Source organism: Heloderma suspectum, chromosome 4 (genome assembly GCF_057233095.1).
Source record: "Heloderma suspectum isolate Gila_16-S chromosome 4, 16-S_ref, whole genome shotgun sequence".
NCBI lineage: Eukaryota > Metazoa > Chordata > Lepidosauria > Squamata > Helodermatidae > Heloderma > Heloderma suspectum.
Genome location: NC_139461.1, coordinates 250,488,254 through 250,514,248, shown reverse-complemented (window position 1 = coordinate 250,514,248; position 25,995 = coordinate 250,488,254). Strand labels below are relative to the sequence as shown.

At 46.1% G+C, this 25,995-nt stretch overlaps 1 protein-coding gene across 1 annotated transcript; it reads left to right on the top strand.

Moving 5' to 3' along the window:
- Positions 1-1,470: 1,470 nt before the first annotated feature.
- On the top strand, positions 1,471-25,619 carry NUAK2 (NUAK family kinase 2). The gene is made up of 7 exons (XM_084853263.1): positions 1,471-1,743; positions 13,557-13,677; positions 15,850-16,001; positions 19,142-19,207; positions 22,564-22,683; positions 23,407-23,539; positions 23,976-25,619. The coding sequence occupies exons 1-7, from the start codon at positions 1,537-1,539 to the stop codon at positions 25,115-25,117; spliced, it is 1,941 nt and encodes a 646-aa protein (XP_084709389.1). The 5' UTR covers positions 1,471-1,536; the 3' UTR covers positions 25,118-25,619.
- Positions 25,620-25,995: the final 376 nt, after the last annotated feature.

The following is a 25,995-nucleotide window of genomic DNA, read 5'->3' as shown; positions in this document are numbered from 1 at the left end:
CACCCAAAGGTTTCTGAGAGCATATTCACAGGACTGTTTCTTTGTTTTTAAATTGTCATAGACTGTTAATTCAAATAAGGAAATATAACAGGGGGTGAACAACTACAAGAATTATAATGAAGATCTGCAGTATAGCCCTTCTACGTCCCAGCAAATATAATCTTTAAAAAACCATTGATTCAAATAACTTTGATTTAGATATGCAACATACTTTCCATTCTAAATGTGTGTACTATGTCTAGTTTTTATTAAAGCACAAGAAAATAATGTACAACTAAAGGAGAGTTCAAATATTAAGACCGCAATCCTAGGCACACTTAACTAAGTAGCATTGGATTCAGTAGGACTTACTTCTGAATAAGCAAGGATAGGATTGTGGGGGGGATGGCCATGCTGCCTAGGGATGATGGGAGTTGTAGTTCAACAATGATGGGAGTTGTAGTTCAACAGGCTTTGAAAACCTGTCTGTTCAAGCAGGAATTTGGGGTGGGTTAGGATTTATTTTTAGAGCAATGTTGTTTTGTTCAGTTGATTATGTTGTATTTTGTGTTATTTGTATTGTATGCCGCCTAGAGTGGCTGGGTAGCTGGCCCGATGGACAGCTAATAAATCTAATAAAGAAATAATAAATAAACACATTTGGCAGGCACCAGGTTGGGGAAAGCTGTTTTAAATGCACTGGAAGTCTTAGACATTGTTTACTTGGAAGTAAGTACTACTGCATTTACCATGAATAATGTCAGCATCATCCTAAAATGGTTTACTAAGAAGAAAGTTCTGCTGAATTCAGTGTAACTTACTCCCTAAAATATGTGGTCAGACATGAAGCCTCACTTGGAAGTATTTTCCATTGGCATCAATTGGAGAATCTCAAGAAATTGTGTTTAGCATCTGCATGAACTTGTGTATGGCCATGAAATTCCATGCACGCTTAGTCAGAAAGCACTCCCCTTGAATTTAATGGGACTTTACTCTCCAGTAAGTGTGTTTGGGATGCCAGCTTTTGCATAAGCTTGCATTGAACATTTCATATCTCTGTATGAATTAAGGTGAAATTCCACTGACTTTTCTTCTTTTGTGTGTGCGGCTATCTGCACAGCCCTGTGCATGCCAATTGATCCCGTTCTTCTTTCTGGCTTTCTTTGTCTTGTGAGGCACTGAGACAGCCGGCGCACAGGCACGCTTACTCGGAAGCAAGCTCCGCTGAATTCCGGAGGGGCGGTCTTACTCCCACGGAGATGCGCACAGAAAGAAGGCGTCCTATTATTCCTCTTACCGACGTCACATCTGTGTCTACAGCAAGCTCCCCCGCCCCTGCATTGCGCCCTCTTCGCCCCCGCCCCCTCCGCACCGACACCTTGCGAAAGAGGCGGAGAGCCACATGGGCCGCCCCAGCCAATGACTGCAAGGGGGCGGGTCAGGAGCGGGCAGGTTTGTAGCATTTATTGGCACTGGGGCGGCCGGCCCGCCGCAGCGCTTCGAGCGGCAGGCGGCGTGCCGGGGGCCTCCGTCCGTTGGCTCGTCGTCTGCGCGGCGATGGAGGGCGCTGCGCCGTCCGAGGCCCCGGCGGCGCCCCTTCTGAAGGACGGGCTCCTCCTGTCCCCCAAGCCGCCGATGAAGAAGCAGGCGGTGAAGCGGCACTACCACAAGCACAACCTCCGGCATCGCTACGAGTTCCTGGAGACGCTCGGCAAAGGCACTTACGGCAAGGTGAAGAAGGCGCGGGAGCGATCCGGAAAGCTGGTAAGGCAGCCGCGGAGAGACAGGTGCAGGGCGCGCGCCCAGCCAGCCTGGTGTGCGGTGCCCCTTCGCAGGCTAACGCGGCCTGCCCCGACCTGCTGGTGCCCTCGAGGTGTGTGGGACTACAGTTCCCATCATTTCCAGCCGGCATGACCAGGGGCTTGGAGTGATGGGAGCTGTAGCCCCACCCACCGGAGGGCGCCGGGTTGGGCCAGGATGCATTAGCCGTGCTGGGGATGATGGGCGTTGCAGTCCAGCAGCGGCAGGTTGGGGAAGGCTGGGCTGATGCTGCCGTGTGGGTGCCACGATCCGCCCCATGCGCGGAGAGCCGCTTCGTGCAACTGGCGACGTGGGCTCCACTCCACGAACGCGTGTGCCCCCGTGGACCTCTTGTTCCAGCGCAGCCCTAGAGGTGCGTACTCGGAAGGCAGCCCCGTTGGTCTCAGTGGGGCGAACTCGCAGGAAACTGGGTGTAGCGTTGCAGGCGTTCCCCATCTGTAAGGTGCCGCGAGGTTCTGTGCGCGCGTTTTGCTCTAGGAGGCTGGAACCCTAGACCCGCTTACCTGGGAGGAAGCCCCACAGAATTTGACCAGACCTAAAACTCCTGAGGAGATACGTACAGCATGGCGCCGTTAGCCCGCGATCCTAAACTTACTAGGGAGCAAGCCCTGCCCCATGGAAGGCGGCGGCACTTTCTTATGAGTAAAGGGTACAGGATCGCGGCGACCTCTCTGGAATGGCTCAGAAAGATAGGAGGCGGAATGCGCCTCATCACCGACATGGGCCTGGCCAAGTCCGATTCTCTCTTCTCCCCCCTCTCCCCCCCCCCCATGTAGGGGATTTTTCCGTAGGGCATCCCGCCCTCCTCGGTGAATCTGTCGACCCTTCTGAATTTTCCCGCTATTTGCGCCTGTGTGGTGCGTGTAGGGGGGGAGAGAATCCCCGCGAGCTTCCCTGCAAAGCCCCTCCACCTTATTGTCTCTGCAGTAATCGCGCCGCCGCCTCCTCCTCTTTCCTCTTTTAAACCGTGTAACCCGGTAACAGCGATGAGCGTCGCTCCCTTGGCGGAATTCCCCCCTCCCCTTCCTTTATATTTCTGAATGGCCGGGTCTCTCTGCCCTCTTAGCAGTGGCTTGGTGATTCCTGGGCGTCTGATGTAATGAAGGTTGAGCGCCCCCTCGTTCTTAACAGCGCAGGGCCGGCCGGCGGGCTGCTGCTGCATGTGCCAAAGGGCTATTGCTTCTGCAGGAGCGAGAGCGTTTAAGGAAGGGGGGGGGGGAACACGTTGCTGCACAGTGAAAGTAATTAGGATCGTACATCCAGCAGGATTTGCTGATGGCAGGGGCAGATTAAGAATCCTTGCAAAAAACACAAAGAAAAGCAGACGCGCGAGAGAAATGGATTGCATAATGAATGTTAATTATACTTAATGATGCTACATGCTAATTACACTTCATATCCAGGAGGGAAATTGTAAAAGTTCTTCTTTTTTTTTTTTTTTTCCCTAAGAGTGCCTTTACTGATCTGTGGTTCAGAGGAATACTTTAAGTACCAGCCTTGTGAAAGACTCTCTAAGCCATCCGGTCCTCCAGGTGCTGTTAATGGGGTGATCCTGTGTATGTTTACTGGGAAGTAAGCCCTGGTTGTTCTCAGTGGGACTTAACTCCCCGTCAGTGTGCAAAGTCCCACAACTCCCAGCATTCCCCAGCCAGCCAAAGTCCCCAAACTGTCAGCATCTGGGGAATGCTGGGAGTTGTGGGACTTTTTTTTCTGTCTAAACATGCATAAGATTGCATCTTAAATTTAGCGGGGGGGGGGGGCAGGGAGAGCTTGATTGGGTCTGTTAGGCAGCAGGGATCCTCCGACCCAAACTTTCCTTTACTGCTCAACTGCCCCAGCTTGGGGGAAGGAATCTTGATTCCCAGGCTATACAGTAATGCAAATGGCAAAGAGACTGCAAGGTGAATGAATCCCGGCCTGAGTTAATGAAAGGAGCTAGCAGGTGGGGAAGCAGGCAGGCCCATGCAGGTTAGGTTAATATAGCTTTGCAAAACTTCACTTGCCTGTTAATCATTCTGGTTGGTGAGGAAGAGTGACAAGATTAAGGGCGATTACATCAGGGCCGGGGTGGTAAATTTTTTGGCTCTTTTGCAAGGCTGCCTTAAGTGGCTTTCAGTTTGGTGGTAGTGGCAAGGCATTTCTGAGTGTGTGGTAGCTTGTTTTCCTCTCAGACTGACCCTGGTGGTAGCAGACTGCCCTTGTACAATGGGACTGCAAATGGTTATAGGGCCCCTTTTGGCAGAAGCTTGTGTTCTTCCCCTTGAAAGTGGTGGTCAAAGTGAGATAATTATTTCTCCCCCACAAACACACATACATGTTCCAACTCCACTACTGCTATTGATCAGACATGAATTGCCTGTCAGTGCCACTGTTTGCCTTTGTGGCTGGCCTCACTTGAAATATGGGAAGTCAATTCCCATTGGCCAGAGTTTATTCAGTGGGTGAGGAAAAGAGATTGCGGAATCCAGAAGGGATCCAAAGATGTCTGGTCTCTCCCTTTTGACTTTAGTTATTCTGGTGTAAATTAGCGTTCTTGGAGCAGCGTGCATCTGTGGGTGCGGAAGCACAATTTAAATTTGCCCTACAGCTGTAAGGGTAGATATGCTGCTAGCAATGTTTCCTAACTTTCAGCATAGTCCTCAAGATAGCAAGCTTGGTAGAAGCCCACAGAATGATGGCAGTAGTATTTTCATTACTCCCCCCCCCCCAGTAGGAAATGGGAACGCATGTGCAGAATATATTATCTGGGAGCATCGTGGGCTTGGCAAATTAGTGAGCAGAGTTGATGCTGGGGGTGGATAAATGGCTTCCAGTTGTGTTGACTGAAATGGCAGTTTTGTTTCCTTGTGAAAGGGGAATTTGCATGTTGACTCGGTTATGTTAGCAGGAAAGAGTAAATATTGTCAGAATTGTAGGCTTGGCCTTTCTCTGCAGAGTTTTGAGTTACTCAAGCTTGTGGAGGGAAATTGCAGGTAGCACTGTAGCCCCTGCCAATTTTTTTTGCCATATTCAGCTTAATTTTATTAAGTCTACATAATCCGTTCAGAAGGAGCAGGCAACCTGGTGCCCTCCAGAAGTTTTGGGCTACAACTCCCATAATCCCCAAACATTGGCCATGCTCACTGGGCTGATGGGAGTTGTAGTCCAAAGCATCTGGAGGGCATCAGGTTGCCTACCTGTCTTGCCCCAGTGACATTGTTTTTCTCTACCCTCTTTTTTTTTTTTCTTAACATCCAGACTGATAAAGAGTGTTGATGAACCCAAAAGCTTCCTCACTTTGTTGTTTCTACTAGGTATTAAAGCTTTGCTAGGTGTACAGTTGATAATTCTAAAGATCATGCTTATTTCTGGCTGATACACTATTTTAACTTGCTTTTTGTAATTGGCAGCTTTTCTAAATGTTTAAGTCATGGATTAGTCTTTCTTTTCTTTTATGATATTTTATTGTAGCTTATTTCAAAGAATTAATGTAAGATAATCAAACAAAATACAAACAGTTCCAAGAGGACCAGAAAGTGCAATGCAGATACCATAACCAAAACATTGCTATCAATCGAGTTTGGGAATACATTATCTGCTAACATCATCAGCTTGTCACAGTAACGTGGGGGTGCGGGTGGATATACAGCTTCCAGTTGTGATGATGTTGTTGTTGTTGTTATTATTATTATTATTATTGTGATAAATTTTATGTAGAATTAACAACTATACAAAAATTGTCAAAAGGCCAGGCCAAAATCTTGTATACTTGGAAGTAAGTTCCATTAATGGTAGAGGGCCTACCGTCAGGTACTTGTGTTTGGTACTGGTTGTACCAAACAACCAGTTGGCAGTTGGGAAGCATCACTGTTCCTCTTCAGATGCTGCTAACATCAAATAATGCAGCTCCCCTTTAATTTAAAATTTTAAAACCTGGATTTCATTGTGTGGCCTCTGTTCACAAATGAGCAAGATGTATGTGATAACTGGTGCCAGAACGCGCACTGTTCTCTCACTAGTAAATGCATCATGCCGTTGTCTGTCCTTGTACAAGCTGTTGCTGCTGTTTGTCCACTTAGCTGGATCTTCGTGAATCATCTTGCCCAACTGCTTTCCCTTACATCTAGGTCTACTTATACTTAATGAATCCAAGCAAATTTTGCTCAGTGATGTTGCTGATCAAAGGAAATAAATCCTGTAGTTACTGAGTCATCTTGTAGGAGTATACATTTTAAATGGAACAGTTCTCACGCCAGAGGTGCTGCAGTTTAGGAAACCAATGAAAGTTTATTCATGTACTTTCCTCTAGCTGAAGGTGTCTGCCCTACTCTTTAACTATATATGGATTTGCCACCAAAGCTGTTACCCAGCCTTATGAAACTACCAGTTTATTTGCTTATGCAGGGATTGAAATGGCCTGTTTTCTCTTTTGCGAGCTTCACATGAAACTGCAGACTGGCTGAAGTGATGAGGCTAACTGGTTACTACACCTGTTTGCCATACTGCATCAGCCTGTAAGCTAGAGTGTAGCTTTTAGGTCTTGGCTCCCAGCCAAATCAAACAGGAAGCCTCAGTTTCTATAGTCTTTGCTAGCAAAGTGTGATGTGTGTACTCCAGGGCTGTGCATACAGAAACGAGGGCAAGGGGGGAGTCCTCTGAAAAATGGAAACTACCCGTGCTTGAAAAAACAACCCCCCTAGTAACTTGAGAACACTGGGCTCTCTTGACACTGAAATATAATCCATAACTTGCTAGGAATTGGGCAGTGTGCAGAATCTGGAACTGGTTTTGAAGCACCTGGCAGACTTCTATTACCTGTTGGAGATCTCTTCCTTACCAAAACCATAATTATAACCAGCTCTGAAATGAGCTTGAGAGCCAAATTATAACAATCGAGTGGAGCTGACTGGTGATGTACATTGTCCGTCTGCACTCATCATCTGCTATATGAAGTGGTAAAGTTGACTTCACAGAAAATGTGTGCCTAGTCTAACTGGTCTTTCTTGGAAAGGGTTTGATGTTAGTAGTCTAATGGGGACTTTCTCCATAGTCTCTTGCGTGCTTTAGGCATGCACTCCATAAAGGACTGAATTGTTGACATCTCTTCACCTCATTTCTGGGATGCATTGGAGTTCTACTCAGTACTGCCCCCCCCCCCAATATCAAATGCCTGACTCTATAAAAAGAACTAAAATTGATGCTTCTGCATAGCATTGCTTTGCATACTTTGTTCTCAAACCCGTGTGTTTCTGTGGGAACATAATGATTAAGTTGTCAGGAGGACAGAAGTAGGGAAGGGGACATAGAGTTATATGGGTAGGACAGCATGGCTAAAGATATGGGAGAAAATGGGTAGACATAGCAGGCACAGAACTGTCACCCTTTGAACAACACCAGGACCTTTCACACATAATTGCAAGTTTTCTTTCCACCTCCCCTTCCATGGATCTTTAGTATGAAACTTAAAGGAAACCAAGAACCCAGGAAACATTCATACTTCTCCCTGCAGTAATCTCTTTTTAAAAAACAAGATAAAATGAATTTTACTACTCTAATTTTACTGCTAGACAACAAAAGTAAAACTAGCATCTCCTCACCCTGGAGAAACAGGCAGGCATGCATGCTTGGCATGTGCTATGGGTACTACATGTTTTCGATTGTACATGAGTAATCCTGTTTTCAGAGTGGGAACTGTTAGACTGTGTTGCTTCAATGAAAACCTGATCTGTGTGATCCTCTCCCTTCTTTTGAAGAGGAAAGCTATTTCAAATAAGCTTTTGCATGTAAGGCCCAAATGGGGGCATTTGGAGTAGCATAATTCCCCCTCCCCCATTTCTACACAGCACATATTGTCCCTTGCCAGTAGAGTGACTGAGTGTCCATGTATACTGGTCTAAACTTAGCTTCTCTGAGTACCTGAAGTCTTTTCTCCATCTGACAGGAGAAGCAACAGAAAAGCAAGTTCTAGAATTTCTACTTCTAGCTCCTTACTTAATTTGTGTTGGTATGGTTTGAAGTTGGCTGGGTAATAACTGGCTGCTTGCTACCTTACTGTTTTAGGATTGTCCCAATAAAAGAGCATAAATAGATGTACTTGCCCCCTTGCTCCGAGGCATTTTTAAAGGGCTGGTTGTGTTCTCTTCCTGCGTTAAGCTCAGCACAGTCTCCACGCTGTTTTCCCTTATGGTCAGGGAGCAAGCCAGTCTTCTGCCAACAAGAGCGCAATGGCTCTTCAGCACCAGCTGCTCGGCCTACTTCCTCCAGTACTACTGCCCAGATCTTTAGGACAGTTCAGGTGAGGCTAGATGCCAGGCATTCCAGACACATGCCTCCGGGTCAGTGAACGGTGGAGCAAGCAGGATTCGTAGCACAGATTTCAGAGGCAAGGGAGTGGAATGGATGAGGACCTTTATACATTGGCAGGAGAGTTGCCTTTATAAGTTGCCTGTTGACCAGGAAAGAATTTGTATTGTCCAACAGTTGTGCACATTCCAGAAGGCAGACCATGTGATGAGGCGCTGGGGCAGGAAGGGCTAACAATTAATTCCCTGAACTCAGCACAGAGGCCGCTTAATGAAAGTGGCTTGAGCCTTCTCTGTTGCCATAAACATTCCTTGCGCCTCCTATTTATTTGGCTCCCCCATCCAGCCTTATTGGCTGGTACGCTATGCCTTCGAAAGATAACTCTGAATTGGACAGAGGCCTGGAGCTTCCAACAGCAATATTAAGTGATCTGCTGTTGACTTATGTGACAACTCTGGACTAAGTAAAACCTGTTGCTAGAAAGTGGTAGGTTTCTTCCCTCACAGCTCCGGTCTGTCCATTCATTTTCCTGTATGTCGTTGAGTGACATATGCATCTCTGATCATTGTTGCAAGAGGTAATTGGTGTGTCTGGTTGAGCTCACACATAATCAGTTTAGCTTTGGAGAAGCATCTCTCTTGACTCCTAAAGGGGAAGGAAGTGGTGATGATACAGGAGGTATCGCAAGACAACAGAAGGCTGTGGCAATATTCCCGGTGAAACTACACGTTTTATTTTATTTATTTCATTTCTATACAGCCCAATAGCCGAAGCTCTCTGGGCGGTTCACAAAAATTAAAACCAAACAGCACACAATAAAACAATTTAAAATATATAGAACATTAAAACCACAATATAACAATACAACCACAATAAAACCTAGCAGCAGTGCAGGAGTTTAAAATACAGATTTAAAACAGCAAAGCTAAAAGTTTAGAAAGCTAAAATGCTAAAATGCCTGGGAAAATAAAAAGGTCTTCACCTGGCGTCGAAATGAATACAATGTAGGTGCCAGGCGAACCTCACTAGGGAGCTCATTCCAGAGCCGGGGTGCCACAGCAGAAAAAGCCCTCCTCCTAGTAGCCACCTGCCTCACTTCCTTTGGCAGGGGCTCACGGAGAAGGGCTGCTGACGATGATCTTAAGGTCTGGGCAGGCACATATGGGAGGAGGCGATCCTTCAGGTAACCTGGCCCTAAGCCATTAAGGGCTTTAAATGTTAATATCAGCACTTTGAATTGGGCCTGGAAATGGACTGGCAGCCAGTGCAGCTGAAAAAGTACTGGCGTAATATGAGCTTGTAGGCCAGTCCCTGTTAACAATCTTGCTGCCCTATTTTGGACCAGCTGAAGTTTCTGGACCGTTTTCAAAGGCAGCCCCACGTATAAAGCATTGCAGTAATCCAGACGAGAAGTTATCAGAGCATGGATAACTGTAGCTAGGCTATCTCTGTCCAGATAAGGGCGTAGTTGGTATACCAGCCTAAGCTGATAAAAAGTGCTCCATGCCACTGAGTTCACCTGTGCCTCAAATGACAATTCCAGATCCAAGAGCACCCCCAAACTACGAATGTGATCCTTTGGGGGAGTGCAACCCCCTCCAGAACAGGTTGAATATCACCTAGCCAGGCAGACAAACCACCCACGAACAGTACCTCCATCTTGTCTGGATTGAGTTTCAGTTTATTGGCCCTCATCCAGTCCATTACCGCGCCCAGGCACTGATTCAGAACAGCCACTGCCTCACCTGGTTTTGATGAGAAAGAGAGGTAGAGCTGGGTGTCATCTGCATATTGATGGCACCTCAGCCCACACCTCTGGATAACCTCCCCCAGCGGTTTCATGTAGATGTTAAACAGCATAGGAGATAAAATAGAGCCCTGTGGAACCCCATGGCACAATTGCCATGGCACAGAGCAATAATCCCCCAGCACCACCTTCTGGAATCGGCCATCCAAGTAGGAGCGGAACCACTGTAGTGCAGTGCCTCCAACTCCCAACCCAGACAACCTATCCAGAAGGATACCATGGTCAATGATATCGAAAGCTGCTGAGGGGTCCAGAAGAATCAACAGGGTCGCACTCCCCCTGTCCCTCTCCCGGCAGAGGTCATCCCACAGGGCGACCAAGGCACTTTCCATTCCAAAACCAGGCCTGAAACCCGATTGAAATGGATCTAGATAATCCGTTTCATTCAACAGTGCCTAGAGCTGTCCTACAACCACCAGTTCAAGCACCTTGCCCAGGAAGGGGATGTTGGCCACTGGCCTATAATTGTTAACATCCTCTGGGTCCAGGTTAGGCTTTTTCAGGAGTGGTCTAATTACCGCCTCTTTTAAAGCGGCAGGCACCACTCCCTCACTCAAGGAGGAATTTACAACCTCCTGGACCCAGCCGGACATCCCCTCCTTGTTTGATTTAATAAGCCATGAAGGGCAAGGGTCAAGCACACAAGTGGTCGATCGGACTTGGCCAAGCAACTTGTCCGCATCCTCAGGCCTCAGTAACTGAAACTCATCCAATAAAACTGGACCAGACGGTGCTCTGAACACCTCTACCAATGGAACTGCATTAATGGTGGTGTCCAATTCATGACGAATCTGAGCGACTTTATCCTCAAAGTGCCGTGCAAACTCATCACAGCGTGCTACCGAGGGTTCCACCATCTCTCTCCCTGGCCCAGAATGTAACAGGCCACGAACCACTCAGAAAATCTCCACTGGACGACACTGAGAAGGTGCAATGCTGGTGGAAAAGAACTGTCTCTTTGCCACCCTCACCGCCACAGAGTAGGCTTGATAGTGGGCTCTTACCTGTGTTCGGTCAGACTCAGCACGATTTTTCCTCCACCTGCGTTCTAGTCATCTCCCTTCTTGCTTCATTGCCCTCAGCTCAGGTGTATACCAAGGAGCTGGCTGGTCTCTGCTCAGAGGGAGAGGGCGCTTGGGCGCGATCGTGTCAACCGCCCGAGTCATCTCTGCATTCCACAGAGCGACCTGGGCTTCCACAGGAGCACTAGCCATACCAGCAGGAAAATCCCCCAGAGCCCTCTGGAATCCATCTGAATCCATTTATCTCTGGGGGCAGACCATTTTAATAGGTCCCCCACCCTTGCAGAGGGGAAAGGCTGCCAGGAGTCTCAACCTCAGCAGGAAGTAATCTGACCATGACAAAGGGACAGATGTTAATTCCTCCACTTTCAGATCACCATCCTCCTGCCTAGTCGAGAAAACCAGATTACACATGGGGAAGCAACTAGCATCACTGGGAAAATAAATATTAGATAAGTTCCCTGAACCATTTCTGGTTTTCTGAATATACTCTTTAACCTGTTACCCTAGCTTCTGCAATTATTGCACCATGAATAGGGGCTAACTATTCTGTTCCTACCACTGCTGTGGGAAAAGCTACAATCCTCAATTCTTGCTTGGATCTCATTGAAGCAAATAGAATTGCTTCAGAGTAAACTGCTTAGAGCTGAACCCTAGGTGACTGCCACAATCATGAACAGGTAGGGGAAATGAACCTGCTTTTTCAAATCTCAAGTTAACATTCTGACTAGTAAATAGACCAGCCTTTCCTGACCTGGCTCCCCTCCAGATGCTTTGGACCACAACTCCCTACATTCCTGACCGTTGGCCATCCTGACTGGGGCTGATAGGGGTTAAAGTCCAAAACAGATTGGGGAAGGCTGAAGTAGATCATATCTTGTCATCATTACTTTGGCCTCCTAGTCCAGATATTCTTACTGCTGAAACCAACTGGGAATGTGGAATATCTTAAAACACATCATCCTTTGAGATAGTTGAATACCCTCTGCCTCCTAACTACTATTAGTAATAGGAATTGTAAGCGAATGGTGATTGGATGGGAGAGCTCTTAACACTCTGCTGCTTTTGGGATGCAAGGCTAGGCCTCTCTTTCTTTGTTGTTGCTGGGAGACTTAGTATTATGTGTCCTGCAGGATCCTTTTACAGGATTACTGCTGTTCCGCATTCTTTTCCGATAGAAGAAACGTGGTTGTGCAGGATTCCGTTGTAAATTCAACCCAAGGAGTGCATTGTCTCCACAATCCCTTTGAAAGAGGATTAACTGCATCTATTCTCTGGTGCTCTCACTTTCCCTCGCCTCCCCTTCATTTCCTTGTAGAGGAATTTTCATAATAAAGAAATCTAAGCAAACTTTGGATGGTTTGCTCCTGCCAGTTCAATCCCCCCCCCCGCCCCCCATTTTGGCCAGCTGGCCATGTTTGGGGAAGTTCCATGTTTACTACTCATACTTTTATTTTTGTTGGAAGATGGAACTTTACCTGGAACTTGATGGCTTCTATTTTTTTAGTGCCAACCTTTTTTTTAATTAAGCCTGAGTGACTTATTCTCAGCCAAATATTTATGGGGATAACAGAACTGTTTTTATTTGCATCAAAGAACGCTATTGACATTTTCAATTACGTGCACTGGTCACATTCCATTCACTGGCTATATCTTGCTGCAGAAGCTCTGTACCCAAAGACAGAACTCCTGCAACATATTAAGCCATTGTGAAGTTGCTACTTAAAAAAAACAAACAAACAAAGCAGGTGTATGCTTAAAGAACAAGAGATGTATTACATTTTAACTCGAATAAAAGAATAATTTCATTTCAAAATTTAGGAGGGGGGGAAGATGGTTAGCTGCAGTGGTAAATTTGGAAGTGCACAGTCCCCACAGCCATGGTCCCAAAGAGAGTTTAAAGATTCAGGCTGCAGTGTTGATCTATATCAGCAAATCACTTCCAGGGGTTTCCATCTCCCATCAGGAGCAGGTCTTTTGTAAAGCTAATGGGTCTTAATTGCCCATTCAAGACCAAGCTGCCCCAAATACTTTGCATTTCAACCGGGAATAATATATTGTTGCTGGGAAAATCCAATTTCCCTGTCTACTGTGAGGATTGCAGGGAAGTCTGAGGGGGTGGCAGATGATACCAGCATCCCTGCTAATAAAGAAGTGCTGGTGCTGCATCCCAGCGAGCCATGGCTCCACTTCATCACTGGTTAGCTGTCAAATTAGCCTGAAGCAAAATGTTCCTAGCTCCAGTGTTCACTAAGGGTTGAATCTCTTTGGCTAGCAGATTGGATCATACATTTCTCGTCATGTATTTCTTCTATCGTCATTATGAATCTTTGGGCTTTTCAATACTGAGCCAATTCCAAATCAGTATTGAAAACGGAGTTCTCAGTGGCTGATGCTTCCATGCACATTGCCTGGATTTTGGTTCTAGTGCCAGCAAGGAAGAACATGTAAGCCTGCATTTTGTTGTTCTGATAGTGCCTTGGGCTCAGAAATGGATCCATTTCCCTTAGTTTAAATCTCATCCTTTTGACATAGTGTACATTGCTGGCCTGCTCCCAGTCCTGAACACATTGGTATGTTGTATTTCCATGAGCAAGGGAGGTGATTATTCCACTGTTAATCTTTTTGAAACTCTCTATTTCCAGGTCGCTATCAAATCTATCCGGAAAGACAAAATAAAGGATGAGCAGGACCTTGTCCATATCCGGAGAGAGATTGAAATCATGTCGTCCCTCAATCACCCCCACATCATTGCTGTCCATGAAGGTAAGAACTTTTAACATCAGTTTAACTGCAGCAGCATAAACTTGGTGCCATTCTCCCTTTCACTTCCATTTAGACACTTGGCTGTTGAGAAAGGAGGCAAATTGAACTCAAGGAATTTTGGTGCTGACTAGTTGCATGTGGAGAGTCTTCTCTTCAGTTCAGCTGCTAATGCAATATCCATAGGACATGGTCTTCCCTTTAGTAAAGGTATCAAAATGTAGACACTTTTGCAGGATTTTTTTGAGTCTCTTTTCCTCAGAACATTGACAAACGGAACTGGTGTTTTTAAATGTTTTTAAATATTGTCCTGACTGTCCCCCAGATTAATACAACATACTTGTGAGCTCTGCACAAATTGATGCTGGAATTTCCTGGCACAGATGCTTGGCAGAAGACATAATGGGCAGTATCCAGTGGTGACCGCCCATGAGTGGCCAGACTTGCCATTTCTGGTGTGCAGACAGCACCCACTGTTTGCACAATGGAGGTTTTGTGCTTCTGGAGACAACCCAAAATGAGCAAAAATGCTAGTTTCTTGAATGAGGCAGGTTGGTGGAGCTCACATAAGGGAGCTCCGCCAACCTACCCTGGTCCAGAGAAACGTGTTTGCACTTGTTTCAGGGCATGCCCCCAGAAGTGCTAAAACTCTGTTGTGTAAGTGGTGGGTGCCGCTTGTGCAATGGAATCAGTGGAGTGGGGCATTCATAGAACAGAACTGGTGGTGAGCCCCACTTGTGGATGGGCAGCATTGGCTACTGTCCAATATCTTATTACTTGAATGTCAAGCCTGCCCTTTTGCTTCAGCTCAGGTGTGTATAATAGCACAAGTTGAAAATGTGACACTATAAAATACCAAAGTGATGCAGAGATGCTCAGCTGCAATAACCCCAACACTTATTCCTAGCCCCTGAAAGCCTGTCCAAAATCACAATGCTTTTGTAAATAGTTAGGAAGCGTATTGCAAAGATTGGTGGGGAGAGGAGACCATCTTCTTAGTGAGCAAAACCGACTGCAGTTTCCTCCCTGTTTCCCACTCTTAATACACAAGTAAACACAACTCATCACCAAAAATGGACAATGTTGTGAAACTCAAGGGTGGAAGCTCTCTGTAGCTTCTGCCTGAGGCTTAACTGGGTGACTCACCCACAACATGCAACTCTAGGGCACTAAAGTTCACCCCTCCGCATTTTAGTACTTGCTTCCTTGATTTTGTGTACAAAACAACTTGTAGTGGTGGTAGCACATGCTTTTAAGAACAGCAAGGTCCTTCTATTTCCAGCTTTGCAAATAAGGGTGCCTGCAAAATTGCTTTTGGGAGTTCTGTGAAAAGCCATGTGCCACAACAGCCTTGCTCCAGGTATTACAGCCAGATACATGCAGTAGATAGGTGACAAATCTTAAGTGTAGATGTTTGTACAGTCTGCGTCATTCTGATTCTAGCTCTTACTCTAATCTAAAAATACTTGGAATAATATGTGAAATAGTGGTAAGGAAAGCCTGCCCCTGGTCTAAGCCTAAACTACTATTTTAGTCAAAGGTGTATTAAGAGGCTGTGCTCAACTTCTTCTGACAACAGTCTCACAACCATTTGGACTGCTACCTGCAATGTGCTTGTACCTTCTCTGAAAGAAGAAAACTCTGCTTCTCTTCTAATGGTTCTTGGTTGAACTTTTCTGGACTTAAATCTAATCTACCTATTCTTTATTTCATTGGTTTGTTAAACAGGCAAGTGTGAAGTCATCTTATAATTTAACTTAATATATTTAAAAGCAAAATGAAACACTGCTGCATTTACCTTTCATAAAGAAGGCCTATGAAGCATCTAGTAGACATGCTTCCATAATTAAATGAAATGGTACCATAGAGTGCCACACTATAAGCCTGAGTAGGCAGAACTGTTAAGTCAGGATAGGAACTAAAGCAGCAGTGGGCAACTTGTGACCCCCCAGGTCTTTTTTTTTTTTGCCTATAACTCCCATCAGCCCTAGCTAGCATAGCTAATGGTGAGGGATCCTGGAAGTTGTAAGCCAAAACTTCTGGAGGGCCATAGGTTGACCACCCCTGAACTAAAGCCACAGGCTTCTTCTCAGAATTCTTTGGTGTGGAGACATCTTTAATTCTTTATGCTGTGTCTTAACTCTCTCTCTCTCCCCCTGTTCTTGTCTGTTACAGTATTTGAAAACAGCAGCAAGATAGTCATTGTGATGGAGTATGCCAGTAAGGGAGACCTCTATGACTACATCAGTGAGCGCCAGAGACTGACTGAACAGGAAGCTCGACACTTCTTCAGGCAGGTGGTGTCAGCTGTCTACTACTGTCACAAGGTTAGTGGAATTTGATGGCCTACTTGATGTAGAAGAGCCCCTCTTGAAAGCTCATGAGGGCATGCATAAAAAGAGAGTCCTCTAGAAGAATGTGTCAGAGCACCTTCTCATGATGTACCTGTTCTTCATCAGTTACTTAATACTTGGGAGGTTATGAAATAGAGACTCGGGGGGGGGGGGAGAAAGGTTCCTCTTGTGCAAGCACCAAGTCATTACTGACCCTAGAGGGACGCCGTTTTTCCTCGGCGTTTTCTTGGCAGACTGTATAGTGGGGTGGTTTTCCATTGCCTTCCCCTGTCCTAACTACCTTTCCCCCAGCAAGCTGGGTACTCATTTTACTGACCTCAGAAGGATGGAGTGCTGAGTCGACCTGAGCCGGCTACCTGAAAACCAGCTTCCGCTGGGATCGAACTTGGGTTGTGGGGAGAGTTTCGGTTACATTACTGCCGCCTACCACTCTGTGCCACACGAGTAGATGTCTCCTGTTATTCATGGATCTCACCACTGGTGTGATCCACACATTCCACTTTCTGTGTTGCAGTAAAAGCAAGATTCAGTCTTTTACATCTGCTTTCCCTGTATCTATAATGTTTGTAACAAGCTCCTGGATCTTGACTGGTCTACATGGAAAATACATGGCATATTAGGGTCATATTCTCCTGGGCATATTCTCGCCCAGGGGTCAATAGTCTTAAATACGAGTCTGGGGTTTTTTAGGGGCTCTTCTTGTAGGTCTCCCCAAAACCCTCAGTCAGGTCATTCAACCATTCCAGATCAAATTGGAATTTTCATTCTTTTCTTAGCAACATTATTTAACCCTTTTAGTACCAGATTAACATCATGTAGCATCTTTGGCATATTTTATGTATGAACGATACTGTTGGTTATAAAGCAGTTAAAGATGCAGACTTCACTCATTCCTGGCTTCCACAAGAATCTTGCTAATGAGGATGGAAACACCAGAGGGTGAACTTCCCCAAAGTAGAGTGAGAAATGAAAGTAGGGAGGTGTGTGTGTGTGTGTGTGTGTGTGTGTGTGTGTGTGTGTTAGACACTTGTTCCACTTACAATGTCTATGCATAGTGCATTGGTTCTGGGAATACTTAAATTCTATCCAGCTCTAGGCATGGAGCTGGTGTACTGTCCATTCAGGACAATGCATCTGAACAGGTCATCTACACAGGTGAAACATGTGGTCAAATCTGAGGGTTGTGATTTTGGCCGACAGGGTGTTTATGTAACAAGGTCAATCATGATAGTATTATCAACTTCAGCCCTATCCTAAGGGAAACGTCCATAGCTGTCACATAGTTAAGGCATCCTGGCTTGAATTCCACTTCCACTTGAAGCGAGAGGGCCGCTGTGAAGAGACAAACTCTTGAGGTCCTCCTCGGTAAGGGGGATGTGACAAACATCTGTCTCACCCTTCCCCCAACCTGGTGCCTCTCCCAACCTGATGTTTTGTACCAACTCCCATTGGTCTCAGCCAACATGGCCAACGGTCAGAAATCCTAGGAGTTGTCCAAAACATTTGGAGGACACCAGGTTGGGGAAGGCTGCCTGTCATCTGCGGTGTCATCAATTTCTGATGGCCAAGGAAACTGTCCATAGCATCATCTTGCTTCACTGGATGTAAGCACGGTTCAGGGAGATGGAGCCCATACAGTCTTTCTTTGGCTGTAGTTAGGCTGGCCTTGGTAGTGTTGCCTTTATTATTATTTATAATAATTATAATTAAAGTTATAATTTTATTTATTATTATTTATTATTCAACTTGTCTATGCAGCTTGCAATTGGCGTACCTAGAATAATAGAACTGCTCACTAGATGGGAAAGTGCCCGCATGCGTTCACTCTACCTTTAAAACCTTTGGCAGGCAAGGGTAAGCTTAATGCGATAGATTCGAGGGTGCAGCTTGGATAAACCACCATTTCCCACTAACTACTTTGCATGCCTTGTTCTTGTTGCAGAATGTGGGGAGCAGGATAGAAATGCAGATATTTTTGGAACCTTCCCTTTCTCTCAGGAAGGCATGCCCAGACTCTAGGAATGCAAAGGTCCAGGGAACAAAAAATGGATTTGGGCAGTGGATGGGGAGATGTGATCAAGGGACATGTTGCATTCCTGCCACATCTCATTCCCTTGTCTTGAGACATGACTACGAACTGCTCACATTTATTCCTATCTTTCTTGCAACAATGTGAACTAGGAGTCTGCTTTTTTCTGTAGAACCCATGACATTGTTGATGTTACCAGGACAGCCAGCCATAGAAATTGGGCGTGCTGTGTGCATCATTATATAGGATCCATGGCAAATAGTACCAAAAATTGGCCCGGCAATAGCCAACATGTGGATTCCCATGAATATGGCACACCTTGAATGCAAGGAAGAGAGAGTGCTATGCTTTTATTTGAGGAATAAGAGAAAATCGGGTGGCGTTCCACATGCCATCCTGTTTTGGTGATGGTGCTGGGGAAATGAGAAAAGCAATACAAAGCCCTTCATTAAGGAGGGATTCCTTGGCATCACTTTTGAGTGCCACTGGGGCTTTCTTTTGTGGCAGTTTACTAGTCTGCACTGACCAGGAATGACTGGCATGGTTCACCCCTCTCTCAAAATGTATGGCTTACAAGTATGTATGGAAAAACACATGTTCATTGTAAGCATCTCAAGTTGTGTAGATCAGCACTAGGACTTTCATAGAATAAAGTAGCTCTTAGCCACTGGATTCTAGGTTAGAGCCCTATTGGGCTAAAGCTTCCAGGAATTCCTTGTTAGTACTCTCTCCCTTGCATGATTAGTACAGGCACATATTGGATTTTTCTCTTCCACTTTAGTCTCTGCTGCTGGCTATTCTGGGCTTCTGCCCCATAGAAAAGCAAACAGTCTCTTAAACATATTTATTTACTTACTACACAACACCGTCTAGTAAACTCTCAAAGCGGTTAAAAGGAATAATAAAAACATAACATACTACAATAAAAGCACAATAAAATAATCACTGTATTTATCACAAAAACGTGTTGGTAACTTATCTGTAGATGGACAGAATGAGTAGAGGTAGCCTGCTAGTATGGCTTGACTTCTCCTTTCTGCCAGAAAAACGAAACTAATGTCACCTCTGCTTTTTCTCCCAATAGAATGGAATTGTTCATCGAGATCTGAAGCTAGAAAATATCCTTCTGGACACAAACTGCAACATTAAGGTGAATGGGGCTGTCAGACACAGGGTGCCCATTTCAGATGTATTTGATGAGCACCTCTCCCAGTATTTGGGCCTTTCTGCTTTAAGCTCAAAGTTCCTTACAGATATTATCAAAATATGTAGAACTTAAAAGCACAGTGGAGGAGCCATTAGCAAAATGTAAAATTGTGATTTAAAAAACGAATGCCGGATACAATGTGAAAAAACACAGAGATGTGCATCATAGGCAGTGACTGTGTTTTACCTTGGCATTCTGGGCTTGTTGCAGACCAGTTTTAAGTCTCTAGCATGAAAGCAACCACAGTTTGAAGCAAACCTGTAACTCGCATGATGTCCCCGAGTTAACTGTTGCTGATTAGGTCCTGTTTGGCAAAGAAGAAAGCCACTGCTGACCCAAGACTATTTGCTGTGCTACCGAAAGTGAAGTCCAGATTGTTTCCCCACCACCAAAATTCCGAGGACCATACTTTTAAGAGAAGCCTCTCCCAAGCTTGGGTCCCCGGATGTTGGACTACAATTCCCATTGTCCCTGGCCTTATGGCTGGGGATGATTGGAATTGTAGTCTAACTATATCTTGGAAAGGCTGCTTTAGAGTCCTGCTACACCACTGAGCCACTACTTCTTGTCATTAATTCAGAAGATGGTATAAAGTCATTATCTGCACATTGATTTTTAACAGGGTTAGATGAACACCCAATGCACACGTGATTTCTCACAGGGCCCTAATGGGAATATGTATAGTGTATTTCAAGTGGCCAAAGCACTTTGCACACATTAGCTCAGGAAACTTAATACCCCCCCCTTTTTTTTTTTTAGAGGCTGGCTAGTATTTTTGCCCATATTGCAGCTGGGGGTGGGGGTTAGGGTTGTTGGAATATAGTGGCTTTTGTAAGGCGACATAGTTTTCACAGTGGAGGTGAGATCTGAACTCTAGGTTGCACTCTGATTGCCACCAGGCTGTACCATGCCACCAGTCCTCTCTGTCTTACAGATCTTGCATCACAAAATGGGGGAGGGAAAACGATTACTTCCAGGTACTGGGTTTGTGCTAATACTGAACCAATTGCATGGGGAGCTGCTGTGGTGTCGTGAGTCATACCCACCTCCCTTGTTTTCATTATAAGAAATAACTGTCATTCTTTTAACCTCTCCTGAATAATTAGAGGCTTTCAAAGCCAGCATAATTATTATCGCTTATGTCACGGGTTCTTCCGTGGAATTCAGAGCAGTATAGCTTGGATTCACGGGCAATCTCCCATTCAAGCACTAGCCAGATTCAGCACAGTTGCTGCATCCTGTGCCTTCGGACCATGCCAATGACCTGAGGGGGATTGGCTGTTCCACTTTCTGCGTCGCCGTCTGTTTCTGATGGGTGCCAAGCTTGCAGAGGGAACAGATGAGCTTGCCTTGCTGTTTTCTGCAGCTCTAGAAAATGAGAAAATGCTGTTGTCCAAACCCTTTGACAGGACAGTTTATCTGTAGGCAACTTGAATCCTTTAACAAGGAAGAAGGTAAAAATAGCCAGTGGTTACCAGAAATTCTGAATTATCTCTCCTGATAAACATGCAGGTTTGGAGAACTAATTAAAATAGTGACTCGTGGTAAAGTAGGATACAAGAGGAAAGTGGCTGGGGGAGGGGAGAGAGAGAGAGAGAGAGAGAGAGAGAAGAAATGCCAAGATAGCAAAGGAGACTTTGAAAATGGTTGATTAGACCAAATACTTCAGTTGTCTGTCTGAAGTTTGAGAATAATTTATCAGACTTGATTCTAGCTCCACTGCAGAAGAAGGCTTGCTAAAGTATTTACCCACACTCAGTGCAGAGGGATAAAACTTAGGCAGAGAAAAGACATCCATTGCAACAGTTAAAAAGTGCAATGCTAGTGGTTCTTATTGGTCTGCCAGACATGTGGTTATGATATGGTAGGGCAACTATGTGTACATGTATGTCACCTTTTCCTCCATATACTGTGCTGTAGGGGAGCGATGGGTTCATAGACGTGGTGTTGAATGGGTAAAGATGACAATGCCTGGAAGTCCAAATGTATTGTGTCAGCCCACCAGTTCCCACCTTTCTTAATACTGGAAGAGGAATCAGTAGGAGCCTGTCCTGCTGTTTCAACCCCTCAAATTTTACATTGGGAAGGAAACTAAGGAATAAGAGCAAGGGTGGGCAGCTTGTGGCCCTCCAGATGTTTTGGCCTACAGCTCCCATCATCCCTCACCATTGGCCATGCTGGCTAGCACTGATGGGAATTGCAGTCCAAAACATCTAGAGGGCCACAAGTTGCCTATCCCTGGTTAAGAGTCATGGACTCTGCAAGTTCAGTTGTGTGGCTCTAACCCTGGGACCCTTCCACCAGGAGAGTCTACTCTTTCGTTAAAAAGAGCAACTGACTCTTAATACTTTTTTTGTGCGGTTAATAATAAACAAAGCCCTCCTGTAGCTGGTATTGCCTGAACAATAGGCTGTTCCACAACTGCAAGCCTGAAAGCATATTCTGTACCTTCTGACCCATCTGACTGGCTGTGGGCTGGATAAACAAAGGTAGTAAAAAGTGGTGGTATCAGCAATTACTTGCAGTGGTGGCACAAGCAGACTGGTAGAACAGGAGTTCAGCTTATCTGTTCTTAAAACCTTGGCACATACTTGACAAAGCAGTTCTGCTTTCCCTCTAGGAACTGAGTGTGCTTTTAAGGGTTTCCACCCTTTTCCTGAGAGGTTCCTGAGTAGTTAGCTGATGCATGACAGGCAGAAATTCAGTGGATGCAGATGTCTCGCCACCAATCTCTCTGCCATGCACTTGTTAAAGGCACAGAATCAGGGTCTGGGGGAAGTAGCAACCCTAAAAGCTTTGGTACGAATTCCTATAAGTAGTATCAAGCAGCCATCTATCGGTATACCTGAAGAAAAAGGAAATAGTGCATTATAACTTATAGCTCCATAGCACTCATCAATCTGTGGTTCTTTGTAAGCCTTCCTTAACCTGGTGCCCTCCAGATGTGTTGGACTACAACTCCCAGCATCCCCCAGCCAGGGGGGGATGCTGGCTCGAGAAGGCTGTTCTAGGTTCAGATTTCAAATCTGATTAAGGCTAGCATGTTTCATGCAGACCAACAATGGGAGCAAAGTAGTGATTTGGTTGCTTATTCTGTTGCTGCAATGGGTTTCAGGTGAATGAGGATGAACAGCTTGGAACAATTTACAACCATTTGCACAATGCAGGAGAATTAATCCCAAATGGTTTTGGATTGGAAAGTAGGCCTCCTGTAGTTGTGTTTTAAAGAACATCCTAGACTTTTGACTTCTGCTAGCAACAATACTAACCTGTGACTAATCCCCCCCCCCCCGCCCCAGATTGCAGACTTTGGCCTCTCTAATGTCTTCCAACAAGATCGGTTCCTGCAGACCTTCTGTGGTAGCCCCCTCTATGCATCCCCTGAGATAGTCAATGGAAGGCCTTATAAAGGACCTGAGGTAAGAAAGCTTCTTATAAAACAATAAACCCCTAAATGTTGAACAAGGCAGCATAATTAGCCAGGCACATGAACAGGTATGCAGCTGGCAGTCTAGCTCTTCAGGCCATGAGAGGCCATAGCTGAAATTTCTGGACTTTGGCACTGACCACTTCACTACTGTAAGATCATGCATCTGACCATGCATATTGCCTGTTGGATGTTCGTTGGTGAATACCTTGTTGAAATGGGAGAAGTGGCTCCGTGGCACAGAAATAATGTGTCCAAAGAGGCCTTTGGAATGAACAAAGCTGAGATATTCTTACTTTCATCTGCTGATGGCCAGTGCCAGCTTAAAGCTCTTGGAATGGAAACTGCATCCCTTCCACCAAGGGGTCTTGAAACTTTGGGCCTGAGGGCTGAAGTCCATTAGGAAAAGCTCACAGGCAGCCATGTTCCAGTGGTGGGTGGGACCAAAGGCAAAATGGAGTGGGGCCAAAATTGAAAGAATGCCAACATATTTTAGCTTAATGCTCTTGCTTTGGGGGGGGGGGCGGGGGAACGAGACACAAACACAAAAGCTGTGATACCACAAAATTATCAGTGGTTTGGGGGGAAAGGGGGTATGACCATCTGGTGAGCTCTGGTGGGCTGGCTTGACACCCCAGGTGGGCCTGAGTTTCTGCAGTTCTCCTCTAGCCAAACTGTTGTTGCCTGTCCTAACAGATCTCTTCTGTACCTGCAGGTTGACAGCTGGTCCCTTGGCGTGCTCCTCTACATCTTGATTCATGGTGCAATGCCTTTTGATGGACATGATTATAAGACACTGGTCAAGCAGATCTCAAGTGGGGACTACAGGGAGCCCACCAAACTATCGGGTAAGTGGAAAGGAGAGTACAGGTTCTCCATATGTGCCTCTGTCTGCTGTTACACAAGGAACATGAAGCAAGTAGCAGAACCTGCAGCTTTCAAGGCAGGGGTGCAGGATGTGTGGCCCTTCAGATGTTGAACTCTAACTCCCATCAGCCCCAGCTCCCATGGCCAGTAGTCAGGGATGATGAGAGCTGTGCCCCTCCAGATGTTGCTGGACTACACGTCCCTCACCCTTGCTTTAAGTGCATGCTCATGCTCCTACTTGTCATTGTGGCTTTTGAATAAGCATTAAGCAGACGCAAGCCATCTGCTGAAAATGGTGAGAAGCCTAGTCTTCCCACGGCTGAGATGTCAGAGAAATGCCTAGAAAGGGAGATCTAAATGGAATACTGCCCATACCTATGCATCTGATGTCATATGCTATGCTTCCTTGTCCTCCAGATGCCTGTGGCCTGATCCGGTGGATGCTAATGGTGAACCCAGAGCGCCGAGCCACCGTTGAAGACATTGCCAGCCACTGGTGGGTGAACTGGGGCTACAAGATGCCTATCGGGGAGCAGGAATCATTGCGGGAGAACGAGTCTCCACTAGCCACGGTGGCAGAGTGGCTGCGTCGGTCCTCCAGGCCCCTGTTCGAAAATGGCTCCAAGGTGCGCTGCTTCTTTAAGCAACACCTCCCTGGCGTCACGCTGGAGAGGCAGCGCTCACTCAAGAAGTCAAAGAAGGAGAATGATGTAACTCACGCCCTGCAAGAGATGGGCCATGCACCAGAAAACCCATCCAAATCTATCCTGAAGAGACCCAAAGGCATCTTGAAAAAGAGGAATTCCTCCGAGAAGGGCCAGGCTCCTTCTTCGGTGATGACAACTCCTCTTGACATGCAGAAGGAGGACAGTGCTGCATCTGTGGTTGAGCTGGCTTGTGTCTTGTCATCCAGGGCTTTGGCCTGTAAAGTAGAAGGTGTTGCAGCCACCCCTCCTGTGCCCAAGAAGGGAATCCTGAAGAAACCCCAGAAGAGAGAGTCTGGCTATTACTCTTCCTCAGAGCGTAGCGAATCTGCAGATATCTTGGACTCGGAAAACATAGACCTGGATGCCAATGTCTTTGCTGGCACTCCCTCATCTGCTCAGCCCCCCAGTGATCCCTACACCGGACGGAAAGGCATCCTCAAGCACAATGGCAAGTACTCCTCCAGCAGCACTGAATCTGACGGCGTGCCCGCCAAGGTCTTCTCCACTTTTGCTGAGGCCCACTTGCCTAAGCTGTCCTTGACCTCCCGTGCTCGTCCATCCAGTGCGGCGAGCGAAGAAAGTATCCTTTCCTCTGAGTCCTTTGACCAGCTTGACTTGCCCGATCGAATGCCGGGGAGTGGAGGAGGAGCCCCCATGCGGGGATCTGTCTCTGCAGATGATCTCCTGCAGCTGGAGGAGGCAGAGGGGCAGGCGGGGGGTCGCCGGCTCCGCCGCTGGACAGTCACTCAGTGCCAAAAGCCCCTCGCAGAGAGCTGCTTCTCTCTGGCGGACTGTGACGACGTCACGGCGGTCTACAAGAGGCCTGTGGCGATGAGCATGAAACTGAGCTGAGCAACCGGTTGCTAACAAGGCCACCGAGGGACTTCCGCTCATCAACGCACACCTCTGCAGAGGAGGACGTCTTAAAGCTCTGGTTCTGCTCAGAAGGAATGACAGTGTCCAAATAATTTGCACATCCCTTTGGGGTGGATGAGAGAACTCTGCAGCAGCCTGTGTTTTCTCCCCGACAGGGCTGGAAGTGCAACTGGCTAGAAGTATTTATTTTGTTACATACTCAGTGGACTCTTCTGGAATGGAAAGGGGTGGATGCTCATGTTTTAACAATGTCTTGTAAAATGGTACAACAGGGTACTACAGGTGTGTGTTTGGAGAGAGGAAAAAGGCATATTGTTAGAAAGCTGGCAGATGTAGGAAATTACTAAGGGGCAGTGCAGTGGACTGGGAGAATTTGAGGAGAAACGGGAAGGCATCTTGTCAACTGCAGGGCAATTGGTTAAGACTGATGCAAAAAAAAAAAAAAAAGTCTTCCCCCTGCATCACCAGCAAAGGAACAGTGGGTTGAAGACTTAATTGGCAAGAGCTCTCTCCGGAACCCCTTCATCTCTCCAAACAGACCCTGGTGATCATCTCTAATCCTAGTGAATAGGGTGGTTATTTTCTTTGCACTGTGCTGCTTTGATTGCACAAAAGATAGTAAAGAGGTAGAAATTCCTCTGAAGCGGAACAATGATGGCACAAGGTGATGGGAAAGGATCAGCCAGGTTTCTGGCTTGTTGGAGAGTGTCTGCACTACAAATTGAGATAGGGGTGTCTAACTATCCTTGTATTCTCTGCTTTAAATTTTGAGTGGGGTGGGGTAGGAGGGCTTTCTAACAGAATTCTTAGCATCCTCCATAAAATCAGAATTCCACACTTCTCTAGATAAGCCA